The 18,933-nt window shown below is 33.1% G+C and overlaps 1 protein-coding gene across 1 annotated transcript in view; it reads right to left on the reverse strand.

Moving 5' to 3' along the window:
• Positions 1 to 7,239: 7,239 nt before the first annotated feature.
• LOC135123355 (cholecystokinin receptor) overlaps positions 7,240 to 18,933 on the reverse strand; it is a 101,502-nt gene continuing 89,808 nt past the window's right edge. Inside the window, exons 4-6 of the mRNA XM_064047925.1 lie at positions 8,532 to 8,729; positions 7,824 to 7,997; positions 7,240 to 7,775 (exon numbers count right to left, since the gene is read on the reverse strand). Of these exons, the coding sequence (XP_063903995.1) occupies positions 7,240 to 7,775; positions 7,824 to 7,997; positions 8,532 to 8,729 (908 nt within the window). The remainder of the gene's footprint in view (positions 7,776 to 7,823; positions 7,998 to 8,531; positions 8,730 to 18,933) is intronic.

Genomic DNA, 18,933 nt, shown 5'->3' on the forward strand with positions numbered 1-18,933 from the left:
CTATACCGGGTGTCTGAAAAATGTCCGATTAACTCTTCAGTACGTTATGTACAAAATTGGTATATTTCAATGGGAGATTCGAAACAAATGGTAGCAGGTAGCGAAGAATCGAAACCCGAAGTGACTTCTAGAGGTCCAAATGTGCTAAAAAATGTGTTCAGGTAATTTTTGAAAATGGTCGAAAATGGGTAAAAATGTTCTTATGTTTTGCTTTTTTTTTGTCTTGTTAATATATACATAGGCCCCGCCCACCCGCCCTATCCCAACTCCGATGATTTTTTTTATTCGTCATAAGCCGAGGGGCGGAGCTTAATTATAAAATCCTTATTTTTCTACGAGAAATTACCATGTGACAGGGGCGGTTTGTTCTATGAGGGAGATTAACTCTTTCTAAATTTATTACTTTTAGATTTTTTTATTTTGGATGTTTCCATTTTCGAAAGAACACATCGAAAACACAGAAGCAACATAAAAAAAAATCCTGCTTTATAATCTTTCAAAATTTCGGTTCGAATAAACTAGTTTTTTCTTTGCCAAAAATTTAAAAATTCATAAACGAGAGCTTGATTATTTAAAAGCTAAAAATTGAAAACTAGAAAAACTGCAAATCAACAAATTGGAGACATGCAAATCGATTAATTCAAATAAAAAAAAATCAAAATATCTACAAATGAAAAATCGAAAAATCCAGGAAACGAAAAACTGCGGAACGAAAAACTGTAGGAACGAAAATTTGCATGATCGAAAAATTGAAAAGTAGAAAACTTGAAAGCGAAAAATTGTAAAATGAAAAAACGTAGAATTGAATAATTCTAAATCGAAAATTTTAAACACTTAAAACAAATTCGAAAATTTCCAAATGGGGTATTATGTAAAAACATGCTCAGTCAACGCAGTATAAATAAACGCAGTGAAAGGCTTTAAAAATTAATTAGTTAAGAAAAACTTAAATATAGAAACTGAAAAATCCAAAAATTGCAATATTGTGAAAATTTCAGTTGTAACAAATTTGAAAAATTTAAGAGCCAAATTATAAATTGAAAAATCTAAAAATTGAAAACTAGAAAAAATGAAGACATGAAAAACTGAAAAATCGATTAAAAACTAAAGTATTTAAAATTGAAAAAAATGTATAAAGTGTAATTCGTTCTAAACCAAAAATTTCCAAAAATTCGACTTGGAAATGATTTTTTTTGATCTCGAAAACCCTTTCTTATCGATTCGGAAAAAATTGTTGGAATTTTCCAAGAAATGAAGCTGAAAATAAATTTTGTAAGTCGAAAACGACAAGAAATGGTCTTTTGATAATTTTTGAAAAGTGCTAAAAAACGTCAAAAATTCATACAGTGAAAATTTGAAATTTTGTGAAAAGTTACCCAAAAATTCTGAAAAAATACAAATCTCCACAAGCTGATTTGAAAAACAAAGTGTTTAAATGTTCCGGATCAAAATTTTCTAAAAATTCACGTTGGAAACGATTTTGTTTTATTTCGAGAATTATATTTTTATCGTATTGATTCTGAAAACATGGTTGGGATTTTGGAGAAAATGGAGCCGAAAATAAATTTCGCAAGTCGAAATATACAAGAAATGGTCTTTCGATAATTTTGGAAAAACGCCAAAAATTCATACACTGAAAACTGAGATTTTTAAAAAGTTGCATATAAATCCTCAAGAAATTCTAGGATATAGAACTCCACCAGCTAATTCGAAAAAAGAAAGTGTGAATTGATCCGGACAAAAATTTTCTAAGAACTCAGTTTGGAAATGATTTTTTGTTTCGAAGATGATATTTTTTATCATATGGAATTTTCGAAGAAAATGAAGCCGAAAATAAATTCCACAAGTCGAAATCTGCCACAAAAAGTTTTTAATTTCTGAATGGTGCCCAAAGACGGTAAAAAATTCATATATATTTACAATTTGAGATTTTCGAAAAGTTACCTAAAAATACTCAAAAAATTTTGGGATTTAGAGCTCCACGAGCTGAATCAAAAAACATGAATGGTTAATTATTACGGATCAAAATTTCATAAAAATTCGATTTGGAGTTAAGTTTTTTTAATCTAGAAAATTACCATTTTTTAACACATCGATTTTGGAAAAATTGTTGGACTTTTCGAAGAAATGAAGATGAAAATAAATTCTATGGGTCCAAATCTACTAAAAAGTGTGTTTAGATAATTTTCGAAAATAAAGAACTAAACTAAAGAAACTATTAAAAAAATCATGCAATGAAAAATTGCTTAAAAATTCTGAAAAAACTCCAATTTCGACGCGCTAATTTAAAAAATATATATAAAGTGTAATTCGTTCTGAACCAAAAATTTCCAAAAATTCGACTTAAAAATGATTTTTTTGATCTCGAAATCCCTTTCTTATCGATTCGGAGAAAATTGTTGGAATTTTCCAAGAAATGAAGCTGAAAATAAAATTTGTAAGTCGAAAACTACAAGAAATGGTCTTTCGATAATTTTCGAAAAAAGACTTATTTCCGCACATGATATATCTTCTGAGAAAATAGGGGGCTGGTGGGCGGGCCAAGTACTTGTTAAGATAAAACTGATTTTGCCTGCATTAATCTTGTAAAAACTTGTGAAATAATTTAAAGGTGTCATATTACGAATTTCCATAGTAACGAGTTAAATTCCTAAATCTACCCGAAATATGCAAAATATCATGAGTTTCGACTTGTGAGTTGTCATTGCATTCATATTTTGTAGATTTGCTTAAACAAGGTGACTCAAAAAAATCAATAACTGAGTTGTTAAAAAAGAAACATCCAATCAGATTTAGGAATTTAACACGTCACCTTGTAAATTTAACAAGTTTTTACAAGTTTAAGAGGAGCAAAATAAGTTTTTTCTTAGTGCTAGCCCCGCCCACCCACCCTCTATTTTTTCAGAGGATATGGCATTTGCCAAAATCAGTCTTATCTTAGCAAGTACTACACCCACCCACCCACCCTCTATTTTCTTGGAAGGTATGTGATTTGCCAAAATCGGTCTTATCTTAGCAAGTACTAGCCCCGCCCACCCGCCCTTTATTTTCTTGGAATGTATGTGATTTGCCAAAATAAGACTTATATTAGCAAGTACTAGCAAGTAGTACCCTCTGAGAAAATAAAGGCCGGGTGGGTGGGGCTAGTACTTGCTTAGATAGGACTGATTTTGGCAAATCACATACCTTCCAAGAAAATAGAGGGTGGGTGGGTGGGGCTAGTACTTGCTAAGATAAGACTGATTTTGGCAAATCACATACCTTCCAAGAAAATAAAGGTTTGTTTTATGAGGGAGAAGAGGCAATGCCTCAGCACTGAATTTGCGCTCTATTAATATTTTTATTAATTCTGACCGATATATTTCTGAACAAAAAAATGTTTTTTTTATATTTTCGAAATAACCGATTTTTCGATTTTACTTTTTTCGTTTTTACAGTTTTTCGAATTTTCTTTCCCTGATTTTTTATTTTTTATTTCTCCAGTATTCTGATTTCAATTTTTGGAGTTTCCACATTAATTGTGCGTATTTTTAATTGTTTGTTACTTCATCTTTGAGATTTGCAAATTCCAGATCCATCAACTTTTCTATTTTTGAATTTGTCGGTTTTTCAATTTCTCGTTTTGCAGTTTCTTCTCTCTCCAAACTCTTTCCAAATTCATTATTTTTAGATTTTTTATTTTTGATTTTTCCATTTTTCGAAAGAACACATCGAAAACACAGGAGCAACATGAAAAAAATTCCTGCTTTATAATTTTTCAAAATTTCGGTTCGTATAAACTCGTTTTTTCTTTGTCAAAAATTTAAAAATTCAAAACGAGAACTTGATTATTTAAAAGCTAAAAATTGAAAAGTAGAAAAACTGCAAATCAAAAAATTGGAGACTGAAAATTTGAATAATCGTTTAATTCAAATAAAGAAAAATCAAAATATCTACAAATTGAAAAATCGAAAAATCCAGGAAACGAAAAACTGCGGAACGAAAAACTGTAGGAACGAAAATTTGCATGCTCGAAAAATTGAAAACTAGAAAACTTGAAAGCGAAAAATTTTTAAATCTAAATCGAAAATTTTAAACACTTAAAAAAAATTCGAAAATTTCCAAATCGGGTGTTATTTAAAAACATGCTCAGTCAACACAGTATAAATAAACGCAGTGAAAGGCTTTAAAAGTTAATTAGTTAAGAAAAATTTAAATATAGAAATTGAAAAATCCAAAAACTGTAAAATCGTGAAAATTTCAGTTGTAACAAATTTGTTCTTTTTGTTCACAATTTAAAAATTAGAATCTGGGAAAATGAAACAGCAAAAAATTGAGAACTTGAAAAATTTAAGAGCTAAATTATAAATTGAAAAATCTAAAAATTGAAAACTAGAAAAAATGAAGGCATGAAAAATTGAAAAATCGATTAAAACTAAAGTATCTAAAAATTGAAAAAAATATATAAAGTGTAATTCGTTCTAAATAAAAAATTTCCAAAAATTCGACTTGGAAATGATTTTTTTTTCGATAATTTTCGAAAAATGCTAATAAAACGTCAAAAATTCATACAGTGAAAATTTGAAATTTTGTGAAAAGTTACCCAAAAATTCTGAAAAAATACAAATCTCCACGAGCTGATTTTTAAAAACAAAGTGTTAAATGTTTCGGATCAAAATTTTCTAAAAATTCACGTTGGAAACGATTTTGTTTTTATCTTGAGAATTATATTTTTATCATATTGATTCTAAAAACATGGTTCGGATTTTGGAGAAAATGGAGCCGAAAATAAATTTCGCAAGTCTAAATATACAAGAAATAGTCTTTCGATGATTTTGGAAAAACGGCAAAAATTCATACACTGAAAAACTGAGATTTTTAAAAAGTTACCTAAAAATCCTCAAAAAATTCTAGGATATAGAACTCCACCAGCTAATTCGAAAAAAAGTGTGTATAGATCCGGACCAAAATTTTCTAAGAATTCAGTTTGGAAATGATTTTTTGTTTCGAAGATGATATTTTTTTATCATATGGAATTTTCGAAGAAAATGAAGCCGAAAATAAATTGTACAAGTCGAAATCTGCCAGAAAATGTTTTTAATTTTTGAATGGTGCCCAAAGACGGTAAAAAATTCATATATATTTACAATTTTAGATTTTCGAAAAGTTACCCAAAAATACTCAAAAAAATTAGGGATTTAGAGCTCCACGAGCTGAATCAAAAAACATGAATGGTTAATTGTTCCGGACCAAAATTTCATAAAAATTCGATTTGGAGTTAAGTTTTTTTAATGTAGAAAATTACCATTTTTTAACACATCTATTTTTGAAAAATTGTTGGACTTTTCGAAAAAATGAAGATGAAAATAAATTCTATGGGTCCAAATCTACTAAAAAGTGTCTTTAGATAATTTCCGAAACTAAAGAACTAAACTAAAGAAACTGTTAAAAAATCATACAATGAAAAATTGCTTAAAAGTTCTCAAAAAACTCCAATTTCGACGCGCTGATTTAAAAAATATATATAAAGTGTAATTCGTTCTGAACCAAAAATTTCCAAAAATTCGACTTGGAAATTATTTTTTTTGATCTCGAAAACCCTTTCTTATCGATTGGGAAAAAAATGGTGGAATTTTGCAAGAAATGAAGCTGAAAATAAAATTTGTAAGTCGAAAACTACAAGAAATGGTCTTTCGATAGTTTTCGAAAAAACGTCAAAAATTCATACAGTGAATATTTGAAATTTTGTGAAAAGTTACTCAAAAATTCTGAAAAAATACAAATCTTCACGAGCTGATTTGAAAAACAAAGTGTTAAATGTTCCGGATCAAAATTTTCTAAAAATTCAGGTTGGAAACGATTTTGTTTTTATCTTCAGAATTATTTTTTTTTATCACATTGATTCTGAAAACATGGTTGGGATTTTGGAGAAAATGGAGCCGAAAATAAATTTCGCAAGTCGAAATATACAAGAAATGGTCTTTCGATGATTTTGGAAAAACGGTCGATAATTCATACACTGAAAAACTGAGATTTTTAAAAAGTTGCCTAAAAATCCTCAAAAAATTCTAGGATATAGAACTCCACCAGCTAATTAGCAAAAAGAAAGTGGGAATTGATCCGGACCAAAATTTTCTAAGAATTCAGTTTGGAAAGGATTTTTTGTTTCGAAGATGATATTTTTTATCATATGGAATTTTCGAAGAAAATGAAGCCGAAAATAAATTCTACAAGTCGAAATCTACCAGAACGGTAAAAAATTCATCTATATTTACAATTTAAGATTTTCGAAGAAAAGTTACCCAAAAATAGTCAAAAAATTTTGGGATTTAGAGCTCCACGAGCTGAATCAAAAAACATGAATGGTTAATTTTTCCGGACGAAAATTTCATAAAAATTCGACTTGGAGTTAAGTTTTTTTAATCTAGAAAATTACCATTTTTTAACACATCGATTTTTGAAAAATTGTTGGACTTTTCGAAGAAATGAAGATAAAAATAAATTCTATGGGTCCAAATCTACTAAAAAGTGTCTTTTGATAATTTTCGAAACTAAAGAACTAAACTAAAGAAACTATTAAAAAAATCATATAATGAAAAATTGCTTAAAAATTCTGAAAAAAACTCCAATTTCGACGCGCTGATTTAAAAAATCTAAAAAGTGTAATTCGTTCTGAACCAAAAATTTCCAAAAATCCGACTTGGAAATGATTTTTTTTGACATCGAAAATCCTTTCTTGTCGATTCGGAAAAAATTGTTGGAATTTTCCAAGAAATGAAGCTGAAAATAAATTTTGTAAGTCGAAAACAACAAGAAATGGTCTTTCGATAATATTCAAAAAGTCAAAAATTCATACAGTGAAAATATGAAATTTGAGATTTTCGAAAAGTTGCCCAAAAATACTAAAAAAATTTTGGGATTTAGATCTCCATGAGCTGAATCAAAAAACATAAATGATTAATTGTTCCGGACCAATTCGATTTGGAGTTAAGTTTTTTTAATCTATAAATAGTGCGGGGTGCTGAAAAAGATGTTAATGTTTTGAAAGCAAAAATTTCTAGTTTAGAAGGGCAAGTGGTAAATTACAAAAATAAGGACGATGCATAAAACAAAACTATAAAAGGGAATTTCAACGAAGGCTAAATTCAACATTTAAGTGTTAAACGTAAACAACTAAAACGGTGGAACAACAAACCGCAATAAAAAAGTCACGATAATAGTCTTTATTAAATAAATTTACACTAAACTCAATAATCTCATCTATCTGATAAACTCCACATTCTCCGAGCACCTCGTCGTCCACTTCGTCTCCATGTTAATCTCGCTCCCGTTGACCCCAAAATTCCTCGACTTCTTCAAGCACTTGAACAAATTAAGAAACGACTTCCTGAAGCCACAATTCATGAAACAATAAGTGATCGGATTGCAGCAACTGGAACAATACGCCAACAGCTGCAAAAACGTGATTGCTTTGTACCCCAAATTATTATATATAATCGACGGCTCGAAAAGAACGATGGTGTTGATGATATACAGCGGCGTCCAACAAATAAAGAACTCTAAAACCACCGCAAACAACATCTTGATGACCCTCTTCTTGTTGAGCAAGCTGCGTTCGGCGTTGGTGCGCCTCAGCCCGCTGGACATCTGCTTCTGCGAGCCCCCGAACGGGCTAGACGAGTCCTGGGACCAGTTGTGACGCAGCTGACGCCACTGGGAGTTGGAGCGGCCTTTGCTGCCCCAGCGGCTGGTGGTGGAGCCATGCAGGGTGATGTAGGCGTCGACTGCGCCGTTTGCTAGACAAACATAGTTAGCGAGAATTTGAAATTGTGTTGTTTGCGTACAGGAGTCTCGCAGGGTTTTCTCGGTCCGCATGCCCTTGCAGAGGGTGCGGGTGATGAGGGAGTAGGCCACCCCGAGGACGAGGAGGGGGATGACAAGAAGTACAACGTCGAGGAAGAGGTTGTAGGCCTTCTCGTACTCCAGAGACGGCCAGTCTTCGCGGCATTTGTAGTTGCCTGAAAACAATTTATCGAAAAAATATGACGAGAATCTCGAGAGAAAGTAAGCACTTTTTGTACTGTGGTCGTAGAAACTGGATGGATTTGGCCCAAGAGGGCGAGTTTTTTGGAACGATTTTATATGAATGTCGCGACGAAAGTGCGTGGTCGTAGAAACGCGTTCCCGTTGTGGTTTTGTTTCGGGGACTTGGCGGGTCTCTGAGGGCGTATTTTGTAAATCATACTTAATTAAGAGGGAAAGTTTGATAATAGGATTCGAGCTTAGAGTTCGGGTCGCGATAATTCACCATTACGAACGAGTGGAAAGGAAAAAACCACAAACTTTCGTTATCCAGTGAATTATTTAAAATTCGGCGAGTAAATCCGCGAAAAAATGTGCTGGTGCGGGTTTGTTTCAAAGTTCAATTGGCTGGAAAGTAGCGGCCGGTATTGATTTATTATTTAGGCCCATCACGAGTAAAAGGATTTATCGGTGTTTGCGGCGGTCCCACTTAAGGACTTTAATGAAAACGACAAAAACGTCGGGTTTACCTTGTTTGGTGGGCTTGAGTTGGCTGAGGAGGGCTATGGGAGCCATGCAGACGAAACTTCCGATCCATATGCCCACGATCAGCTTATAAGCGTGACTTATCGTCTGCCACCTCAGTGATCTCAACGGGTGGCAGATGGCGTAGTAGCGTTCCACGGAGATGGCTACGAGCGTCCAGACGCCGACGCTCACAGAACACGCTGCAACAAAATTGGATAATCCGGTTAAAGTCTTGTTTGTTGGATTTGACTACGCGAGAAGCTAGATTATGGAATTTCGCCAAAAAAACGACTTAGACGCGTCGCTCGAATTTCCCCGCATGCATTTTCCCGCCCGTAAAAATTAATTAACTATCACACTGAACCCAGTCGCAGACTCCGTTTCTTCGTCGCATTTTTTGTTTTTATTTAGTGCAAATACTCAGGTCGTTCGCAATCGTGGCCAGTCTGAACGAATTAAATTGGATACTCGAAGCTTAAAACGTGCGACTGGATGTTTTCCAGTCTAGAATTTTCCGTTTTTTGTTGACCCAGGTAGGTTCGTCTCCAGACAGTTTGAGGAAGCCGGTCTTAGACCTCCGGGACGCATTAATCTGGCCGATCGCCGAGGAAATCGTTTTTTGGCTTATCGCCAATATTGTCGCAAGAACGGGAATAAATGAAGGGTCGAGGCTTTAATGCAACAGAATAGGCAATTCCGCTTCCGAATGCAAATAAAATTTAACAGGCGTCTGTCGGGAAGTCCAGGCCTGAAATTGGCGTTAATGGGGCAGCATTTGCGCAAAATGGGCGTTTAAGGCTGCTGGGCGACCTTGAAGTGTCGAGCCGTCGCCGCGAATTTCCGATAACGCGAAACTGTGTATCAGGCGAAGAGACTTCCGACGGAGATCGAAATTGCTACAGGAATCTTGAGCTTGTTTAGAAGGAGCGTGTTTTTAAACAAAATAACAAAGCGATCCTTGAACGACTCAAAAAAAATTACCGCTTCTAGGTTCAAGCTCCAATTTTTACGTAGAAAACGTGTTCATCTTCGTTACTTATTAGCAGTTCTGAGGAAATTTTGTAACAAGAAGTTTTTTTCGGGCCAATTTAACAATTTTAATTTTTCAGGTAAAAAAGGTGGAGGCGCCGGGATAATCAATTTTTACAATAATTTTAGTTTCAAAAGTTCTTAAGAAAATATCACAGAATGTAGCCTATTTGAACAAAATAACAAAACAGCCACAGATTTGAACCAACTTTCAAGATCAATTTAACCGACTACTATTTTTTTTCTTATAAACATGTTTATCTTCCTTACTAGTAAAGATATGACAAGAATAAGCACAGATTCGTAATTCTGAGGAAATTTTGGATTAGGAAATGTTTTTATTTTGACCGATCGAACAATTTAAAATTTTCGATCAAAAATGTTGGAGGCGCCGGGATAATAAATTTTTATAATAATTTTAGTTTCAAAATTTCTTAAGAAAATATCATTCAAATTAGCATATTCAATCAGAATTTGTGGATTTTTTTATTTATATTCTGCTATTTGAACAAAATAACAAAACAGCCATATTTTTGAACCAACTTTCAAGATCAATTTAACCGTCTACTATTTTTTTTCTTATAAACATGTCTTCCTTACTAGTCAAGATATGATAAGAATGAGCACAGATTCGTAATTCTGAGAAAATTTTCTAGTAGGAAATTTTTTTTTTTGACCGATCGCACAATTTAAAATTTTCGATCAAAAGTGGTGGATGCGCCGGGATAATAAATTTTTATAATAATTTTAGTTTCAAAATTTCTTAAGAAAATATCATTCAAAGTAGCATATTTAATCAGAATTTGTGGATTTTTTTTATTTATATTCTGCTATTTGAACAAAATAACAAATCAGCTACAGATTTGAACCAACTTTCAGATCAATTTAACCGTCTACTATTTTTTTTTTATAAACATGTTTTTCTTACTAGTCAAAGGTATGACAAGAATAAGCACAGATTCGTAATTCTGAGGAAATTTTCGAGTAGGAAATGTTTTTTTTTTGACCGATCGAACAATTTAAAATTTTCGATCAAAAATGGTGGAGGCGCCGGAATAATAAATTCCTATAATAATTTTAATTTCAAAATTTCTTAAGAACATATCATTCAAAGTAGCATATTTAATCAGAATTTGCGGATTTTTTAATTTATATTCTGCTATTTGAACAAAATAACAAAACAGCCATAGATTTGAACCAACTTTCAAGATCAATTTAAACGTCTACTAGTTTTTTTCTTATAGACATGTCTTCCTTATTAGTCAAGATATGACAAGAATAAGCACAGATTCGTAATTCTGAGGAAATTTTCGAGTAGGAAATGTTTTGTTTTGACCGATCGAACAATTTAAAATTTTCGATCAAAAATGGTGGAGGCGCCGGGATAATAAATTTTTATAATAATTTTAGTTTCAAAATTTCTTAAGAAAATAGCATTCAAAGTAGCATATTCAATCAGAATTTGCGAATTTTTTTATTTATATTCTGCTATTTGAACAAAATAACAAAACAGCCATAGATTTGAACCAACTTTCAAGATCAATTTAACCGTCTACTATTTTTTTTCTTATAAACATGTTTCTCTTTCTTACTAGTCAAGATATGACAAGAATAAGCACAGATTCGTAATTCTGAGGAAATTTTCGAGTAGGAAATGTTTTTTTTGAGCGATCGAACAATTTAAAATTTTCTATTAAAAATGGTGGAGGCGCCGGGATAATAAAATTTTATAATAATTTTTATTTCAGAAGTTCTTAAAAAAACATCACAGAATGTAACATTTTTAATTCAAAGTTCTGGTTTTTTTATTTATATCTTGATATTTGAACAAAGTAACAAAACAGTCACAGATTTGAACCAATAAAAATGAACAATCCGGGGCTTATTTTTAACTTTTTCTTTCTTAACATATACTTTTCTTTCAACAACCTCATCCTGACAAACATGGTAGTTTCTTGTACAGAAATAAACATTTAACAATTAAGCTCCGCCCCTCGGCTCACGACGAATAAGAAAATTCATCACAATTGAGATGAGGGCGGGTGGGCGGGGTTTGTTTTTGTTCATGACAAGAACTGAAAACTGATTTAAAATGGTAAATCTGTAGAGAAGTGTGGGAAATAAAAATTACCATTTTAAACAAGTTTTCAGTCGTTTGTTGTGAAGAGTATGTACATTAAGCAGAAACAAAAGGCAAATCATAAGCCCCGCCTACCTACCCTGTCTCAGTTGTGACGATTTTTCCTTATGTTCTTAAGTAAACGTATTTGTGCAAAATAAAAGTTTTAAGTAAAACAGAAAGCCAAAAATAAGCTCCGCCCCTCGGCTCACGATGAATAAGAAAATTCATCACAATTGAGACGAGCGGAGGTGGGCGGGGTTTGCATTTTGCCTGTGTTTTCTTATGTGTGCGTAGTTTTCTATTCACGACAAGAAACTAAAATCTTTTTTAATAAAATGGTAAATTTGTAGCCAAGTGTGGAGGATAAAATTTACCATTTTGAACATGTTTTCAGTCTTTTGTTGTGAAGAGTATATATATTAAAAGAACAAAATGGTCATATTATATGCCCCGCCCACCCACCCTGTCTCAATTGTAACGATTTTTCTTTATATGTTGTAAGCAAGAGGGCGGAGCTTAATTGCAAAATCCTTACTTTTCTACGAGCAATGACCATTTGAAAAATGTTCTTAAGCAAACGTATTGTTCAAAAAAATGGTTCAAGTAAAAGAGAAAATCAAAACTAAGCTCCGCCCCTCGGCTCACGACGAATGAGAAAATTCATCACGAGTGCGTTGAGGACGGGTGGGCGGGGTTTGAATTTTGCCTTTTTTTATGTGTGCGTAGTTTTCTATTCATGACAAGAAACTGAAAACTTGTTTAAAACGGTAAATTTGTAGAGAAATGTGGGAGATAAAATTTACCATTTTAAACATGTTTTCAGTCGTTTGTTGTGAAGAGTATGTATATTAAGGAGAAACAAAAAGCAAATCATAAGCCCCGCCCACCCACCCTGCCACAGTTGTGACGATTTTTCTTTATACGTTGTTAACAAGAAGGCGGAACTTAATGCAAAATCTTTATTTTTCTACGAGAAATTATCATTTGAAAAATGTTCGTAACTAAACATATTGTTCAAAGAAAAGTTTTAAGCAAAAAAGAAATCCAAAATTAAGCTCCGCCCTTCGGCTCACGACGAATAAGAAAATTCATCACAATCGAGATGAGGGCGGGTGGGCGGGGTTTGTTTTTGCCTTTTTGTTCTTATATGTATGTAGTTTTCTATTCATGATAAGAAACTCAAAACTTGTTTAAAATGGTAAATTTGTAGTTAAGTGTGGGAGATAAAATTTACCATTTTGAACATGTTTTCAGTGTTTTCTTATGAAGAGTATGTATATTAAGAAGAAAAAAAAAGGAAATTATAAGCCCCGCCCACCCACCCTGTCTCTGTTGTGACGATTGTTCTCTATAGGTTGTAAGCAAGAAGGCGGAGCTTAATTGCAAAATCCTAATATTTTATGAAACTTTACCAATTGAAAAATGTTCTTAAGAAACCGTATTGTTTAAAAAATGGTTCTAAGTAAAAAGAAAGGCAAAATTAAGCTCCGCCCCTCGGCTCACCACGAATAAGAAAATTTATCACAATCGAGATGAGGGCGGGTGGGCGGGGTTTGTTTTTGCCTTTTTTTTTCTTATGTGTGCGTAGTTTTCTATTCACGACAAGAAACTGAAAACATGTTTAAAATGGTAAATTTGTATAGAAATGTGGAAGATAAAATTTACCATTTTGAACATGTTTTCAGTCGTTTGTTGTGAAAAGTATGTATATTAAGGAGAAGCAAAAGGCAAATCATAAGCCCCGCCCACCCACCGTGTCTCAGTTGTGACGATTTTTCTTTATACGTTGTGAGTAAAAAGGCGGAGCTTAATTGCAAGATCCTTATTTTTCTACGATAAATTACCATTTGAAAAATGTTCTTAAGTAAATGTATTGTTTAAGGAAAAATTTTTAAGCAAAAAAAATCCTAAATTAAGCTCCGCCCCTCGGCTTGCGACGAATAAGAAAGTTCATCACAATTGAGATGTGGGTGGGTGGGCGGGGTTTGCATTTTGGCTTTTTTTTTTCTTATGTGTGCGTAGTTTTCTATACACGACAAGAAACTGAAAAGATGTTTAAAATGGTAAATTTGTAGAGAACTGTGGGAGATAAAATTTACCATTTTGAACATGTTTTCAGTCTTTTGTGGTGAAGACTATGTAAATTAAGAAGAAACAAGAAGTCAAATTGTAAGCCCCGCCCACCCACCCTGTCTCAATTGTGACGATTTCTCTTTATACGTTGTGAGCAAGAAGGCGGAGCTTAATGCAAAATCCTTATTTTTCTACGAGAAATTACCATTTGAAAAATGTTCTGAAGTAAACGTATTGTTCAAAGAACAGTTTTAAGTAAAAAAGAAAGCCAAAATTAAGCTCCACCTCTCGGCTCACGATGAAAAAGAAAATTCATCACAAATGAGATGAGGGCGGGTGGGCGGGGTTTGCATTTTGCCTATGTTTTCTTATGTGTGAGTAGTTTTCTATTCTTGACAAGAAACACATGTTGTCAGTCTTTTGTTGTAAAAAGTATGCACATTGAGTAGAAAAAAAAGCAAATATAAGCCCCGCCCACCCACCCTGTCTCAGTTGTAACGATTTTTCTTTATACGTTGTTAGCAAGAAGGCGGAGCTTTATGCAAAATCCTTATTTTTCTACGATAAATTACCATTTGAAAAATGTTCTTAGGTAAACGTATTGTTTAAAGAAAAATTTTTTAGCAAAAAAGAAAACCAAAATTAAGCTCCGCCCCTCGGCTTACGACGAATAAAAAAATTCATCACAATTGAGACGAGGGCGGGTGGGCGGGGTTTGCATTAGGCCTTTTTTTTTCTTTTGTGTGCGTAGTTTTCTATTCAAGACAAAAAACTGAAAACTTGTTTAAAATGGTAAATTTGTAGAGAAGTGTGTGAGATAAAATTTACCATTTTGAACATGTTTTCAGTCTTTTCTTATGAAGAGTATGTATATTAAGATGAAAAAAAAGTCATATTATAAGCCCCGCCCACCTACCCTGTCTCAGTTGTGACGATTTTTTTTTTATACATTGTTAACAAGAAGGCGGAGCTTAATGCAAAATCCTTATTTTTCTACGAGAAATTATCATTTGAAAAATGTTTTTAAGTAAACGTATTGTTCAAAGAAACAGTTTTAAGCAAAAAAGAAATCCAAAATTAAGCTCCGCCCCTCTGCTCACGACGAATAAGAAAGTTCATCACAATTGAGATGAGGGAGGGTGGGCGGGGTTTTTATTTTGCCTTTGTTTTCTTATATGTATGTACGTAGTTTTCTATTCACAACAAGAAACTGAAAACTTGTTTAAGATGGTAAATTTGTATAGAAGTGTGGGAGATAAAATTTACCATTTTGAACATGTTTTCAGTGTTTTCTTATGAAAAGTATGTATATTAACAAGAAAAAAAAATTCATATTATAAGCCCCGCCCACCCACCCTGTCTCAGTTGTGACGATTTTTCTTTATACGCTGTGAGCAAGAAGGCGGAACTTAATTGGAAAATCCTTATTTTTCCACGAGAAATTACGATTTGAAAAACGTTCTTAAGTAAACGTATTGTTCAAAGAAAAAGTTTTAAGCAAAAAAGAAATCCAAAATTAAGATCCGCCCCTCGGCTTACGACGAATAAGAAAATTCATCACAATTGAGACGAGGGCGGGTGGGCGGGGTTCGCATTTTTCTTGTGTTTTCTTATGTGTGCGTAGTTTTCTATTCACGACAAGAAACTGAAAACTTTTTTAATAAAATGGTAACTTTGTAGCCAAGTGTGGCAGATAAAATTTACCATTTTGAACATGTTTTCAGTCATTTGTTGTGAAGACTATGTATATTAAGGAGAAGAAAAAAAAAAGGAAAATTATAAACCCCGCCCGCCCACCCGGTCTCATTTGTAACGATTTTTCTTTATAGGTTGTGAGCAAGAAGGCGGAGCTTAATTGCAAAATCCTTATTTTTCTACGAGAAATTATCATTTGAAAAATGTTCTGAAGTAAACGTATGGTTCAAAGAAAAGTTTTGAGCAAAAAACAAATCCAAATTTAAGCTCCGCCCCTCGGCTCCCGACGAATAAGAAAATTCATCACAATTGAGATGAGGGTGGGTGGGCGGGGTTTGTATTTTACCCTCTTTTCGTATGTGTGCGTAGTTTTATATTCACGACAAGAAACTGAAAACTTGTTTAAAATGGTAAATTTGTAGAGAAGTGTGGGAGATAAAACATACCATTTTAAACATGTATGTTCATTAAGTAGAAAAAAAAACTGACATCATATAAACCAATATAAACGACCAACTTTTAGGTCAATTTGACCTTCTACTATTTTTACTTATAAACATGTCTATGTTCATTACTAGTACAGATATGGCAAGAATAAACACAGATTTTAACAATTTAAAGTGTTCAGTTAAAAATGGTGGAGGCGCCGGGATAATAAAATTTTATAACAATTTGTATTTCAAAAGTTCTTGAAAAACCTGGAAGTATGTAACATATTTAATTAGAAATTGTGATTTTTTTTATTTACATTTTGATTTTTGAACAAAATAACAAAGCAGTCACCAATTTTAATCAATCTAAATGACCAACTTTCAAGTGTATTTGACCATCTACTATTTTTACTTATAAACATGTTGATCTTCATTACTAGGACAAATATAACAATAGTAAACACAGATTCGTAATTATGAAGAAATTTTGAATAGAAAATGTGTTTTTCGGGCCGATCTAACAACTTAAAATTTTCGTTAAAAAATGGTGGAGGCGCCGGGATAATGAAATATAAAAATTTGTATTTCAGAAATTCTTAAGAAAACATCACAGAATATAACATATTTATCAATCCTAGATTTGAGCCAAGATAAATGTCCAACTTTCAGATCAATTCGACCACTTATAATTTTGACATTAAACATGTTTATAATCGCACTAGTACCGATATAGCGAAAGTAAACACAGATTCTTAAGTCTTAATAAATTTCGTTTTCGATAATATTTTTGGTGGACTGATTTAATCAAATTTAATATTTTTAGGTAAAAATTGTGGATGCCCTAAGACAACAAATAATTTTTCTATGGTCCGCAATAAACGCATGATCATCCATTAGTAAATTGTTTGAACAGCTGACGCACCAAATCTCGCAAATGTTTGCCCATAAAAATTAATTATTGTTAGTAGTAGCGGCGTAGATAATGCAAGTTAAAATACAAGTTGTCTGAGCTTACAGTCGCGCGGGAAAACAATTTTATCGCCGAAAGGAAAGCACGTAAAATATAGGGAGAAGATTAATTTTGATTCAAATTTAATAGGATTTTTAGTGCAGCAACTTAACTTAAAAACATCATACCGAACGTTACAATGCTCACGCACTTATTTTTAATTAAATTTCTGTTTGATAATTTTTTGTGATGACGTCATCACCTATCCGCGGGAGTTGTACCAATAAAATTTCCTTAATGTGTTGTTAGTTTTATCATTTTAACACCGTGTCTTACAGAACGGCGGAATTTCTTTCTTGTTTAAAGTTTAGCAGGCGCATCAATCATCCCCCGAGTGCAGGCGTTGTAGGTACTCGCTTTTAAGGCGGCCCGCGGAGGTCGACGAGAGAAGTTCGCAGCAAAACGAAGCCAATCTCGCGTAACGAGGCAGCTTCGAAATGCTTCTCTGTCTCCGATGAGGTATGGCAGTCGGTTTATTTTGAAATATGGGATGTGACCGCTCCGCTCTCCAAAATGATCTTCCGAGTGTCAGCGGCGGATTAGTTTTTTTTCGAAGGGCTCGCAGATACATTATCTTGTCACGGCAAGGAATTTATGATCGTGCGTGACTAATTAAGCGACAAAGGGGCGGAAACTCGCAGCCAATCGATACCAACATTAAATGACGAAGTTGTAGTGAGCAAAGTTTCGGCCTTAACAACGGCCATCAATAATAAGTGCGCTGATAGGGCTGCTGGGGCCATTATGTTGGCCGCTTAATTATGATTGAGAGCGGGTTCAAGAAAGGGATCGGATGTTAATTAAAGCGACTGTGTCTGTCGGAAAAGCGGAAAATAATACAAGCCGATTTAAAGCGGGCGATTCGTCACTGCCATAAAATAAAAATAATAAGCGCCGATCTCCCTAAACCCTATTAATCATCTCGGAATTCCCCTCGAGTAGATAAATCGCTGCGGCGTTTACAAGAATTCCAAACAACGCAACAGACGATATTCGCAATTAGACGAGACGGGTTGTCTAAAAAATCGCTCTTAATTACCGTGAAAGGAAAGGCGAGTTTCTGTCTGTGCGAAGAAATCGTGGCACTTTGTCTTCGGAGTTAGCGGCTTTCGACGCGATTTTGAAGGTGTAGGCGCCGCTTCCGGGTGATGTGGGTCATAAAATCACAAGCAAGCTTTGCCGGATTTTTATGGCTTTATTTGCATTTTATCAAACTTTCCGCTGCGTCTTGTTAGTTTATTACGGTCGGTTTGATTCCCATATGACTTCCTGGACGTTTTTTACAATAATATAATTTTTTATATAAAACGAGATACTCGTTCAATTTGTGTCGAGTTTTTTGGAAAAAAAAAACTGCAAAACTGAATGCTCTGAAATATTGCAAACGTTTTAAGGTTGTCGTAATCGTCGTACCAAAAAATTGATGAATGGAAAAACTCACTTGAAACATACACGTGGCACGCTTCTTTACATTTACTTTAAAAAAATACAATTCAATTTCTTGAAAAATTTGAATTCTATTACCTTCGACAAATTTTTCGTTTTTCCGTTTTCTTCGATTTTTCAATTTTTGATATCACAATTTTCCGTTTTTTCATTTTCTTCTATTTTACAATTTTTCCATTTTTCGATGTTACTGCTCATAATTTTTCGTTTTTTCAACTATATTTTTAAAAATTTTTCAATTTCTTGACTTTCAAATTTATATATAATTTAATTTCTTCAATTTATCGTTTCCTCAATTTTTCGTTTCTTCGATTCTTCAGTTTCGTAATTTTTCGATATTACAATTTTTCATTTCTTAATTTTTAAGTGTTCGTTTCCTCAGTTTTTCAAGTTTTTGATTTTCATTTTTCTTCGGATTTTTTAGTTTTCATTTCTCAATTTTCAATTTTTGGTTTATTCATTTGGTTTATTTTTTCAATGTTTCTTTTGATTTTATAATTTTTCGTTGATCCATATTTTTCTGATTTTTTTAATTTCCAATATTTCCATTTCACAATACATATTTCGGTTTTTCGATTTTGCCCTTTTTCGATTTTTAG

This window comes from Zophobas morio, unplaced genomic scaffold (genome assembly GCF_036711695.1).
Source record: "Zophobas morio isolate AGI-343-1 ecotype UQ-CSIRO unplaced genomic scaffold, CSIRO_AGI_Zmor_V1 ptg000002l, whole genome shotgun sequence".
Lineage (NCBI taxonomy): Eukaryota > Metazoa > Arthropoda > Insecta > Coleoptera > Tenebrionidae > Zophobas > Zophobas morio.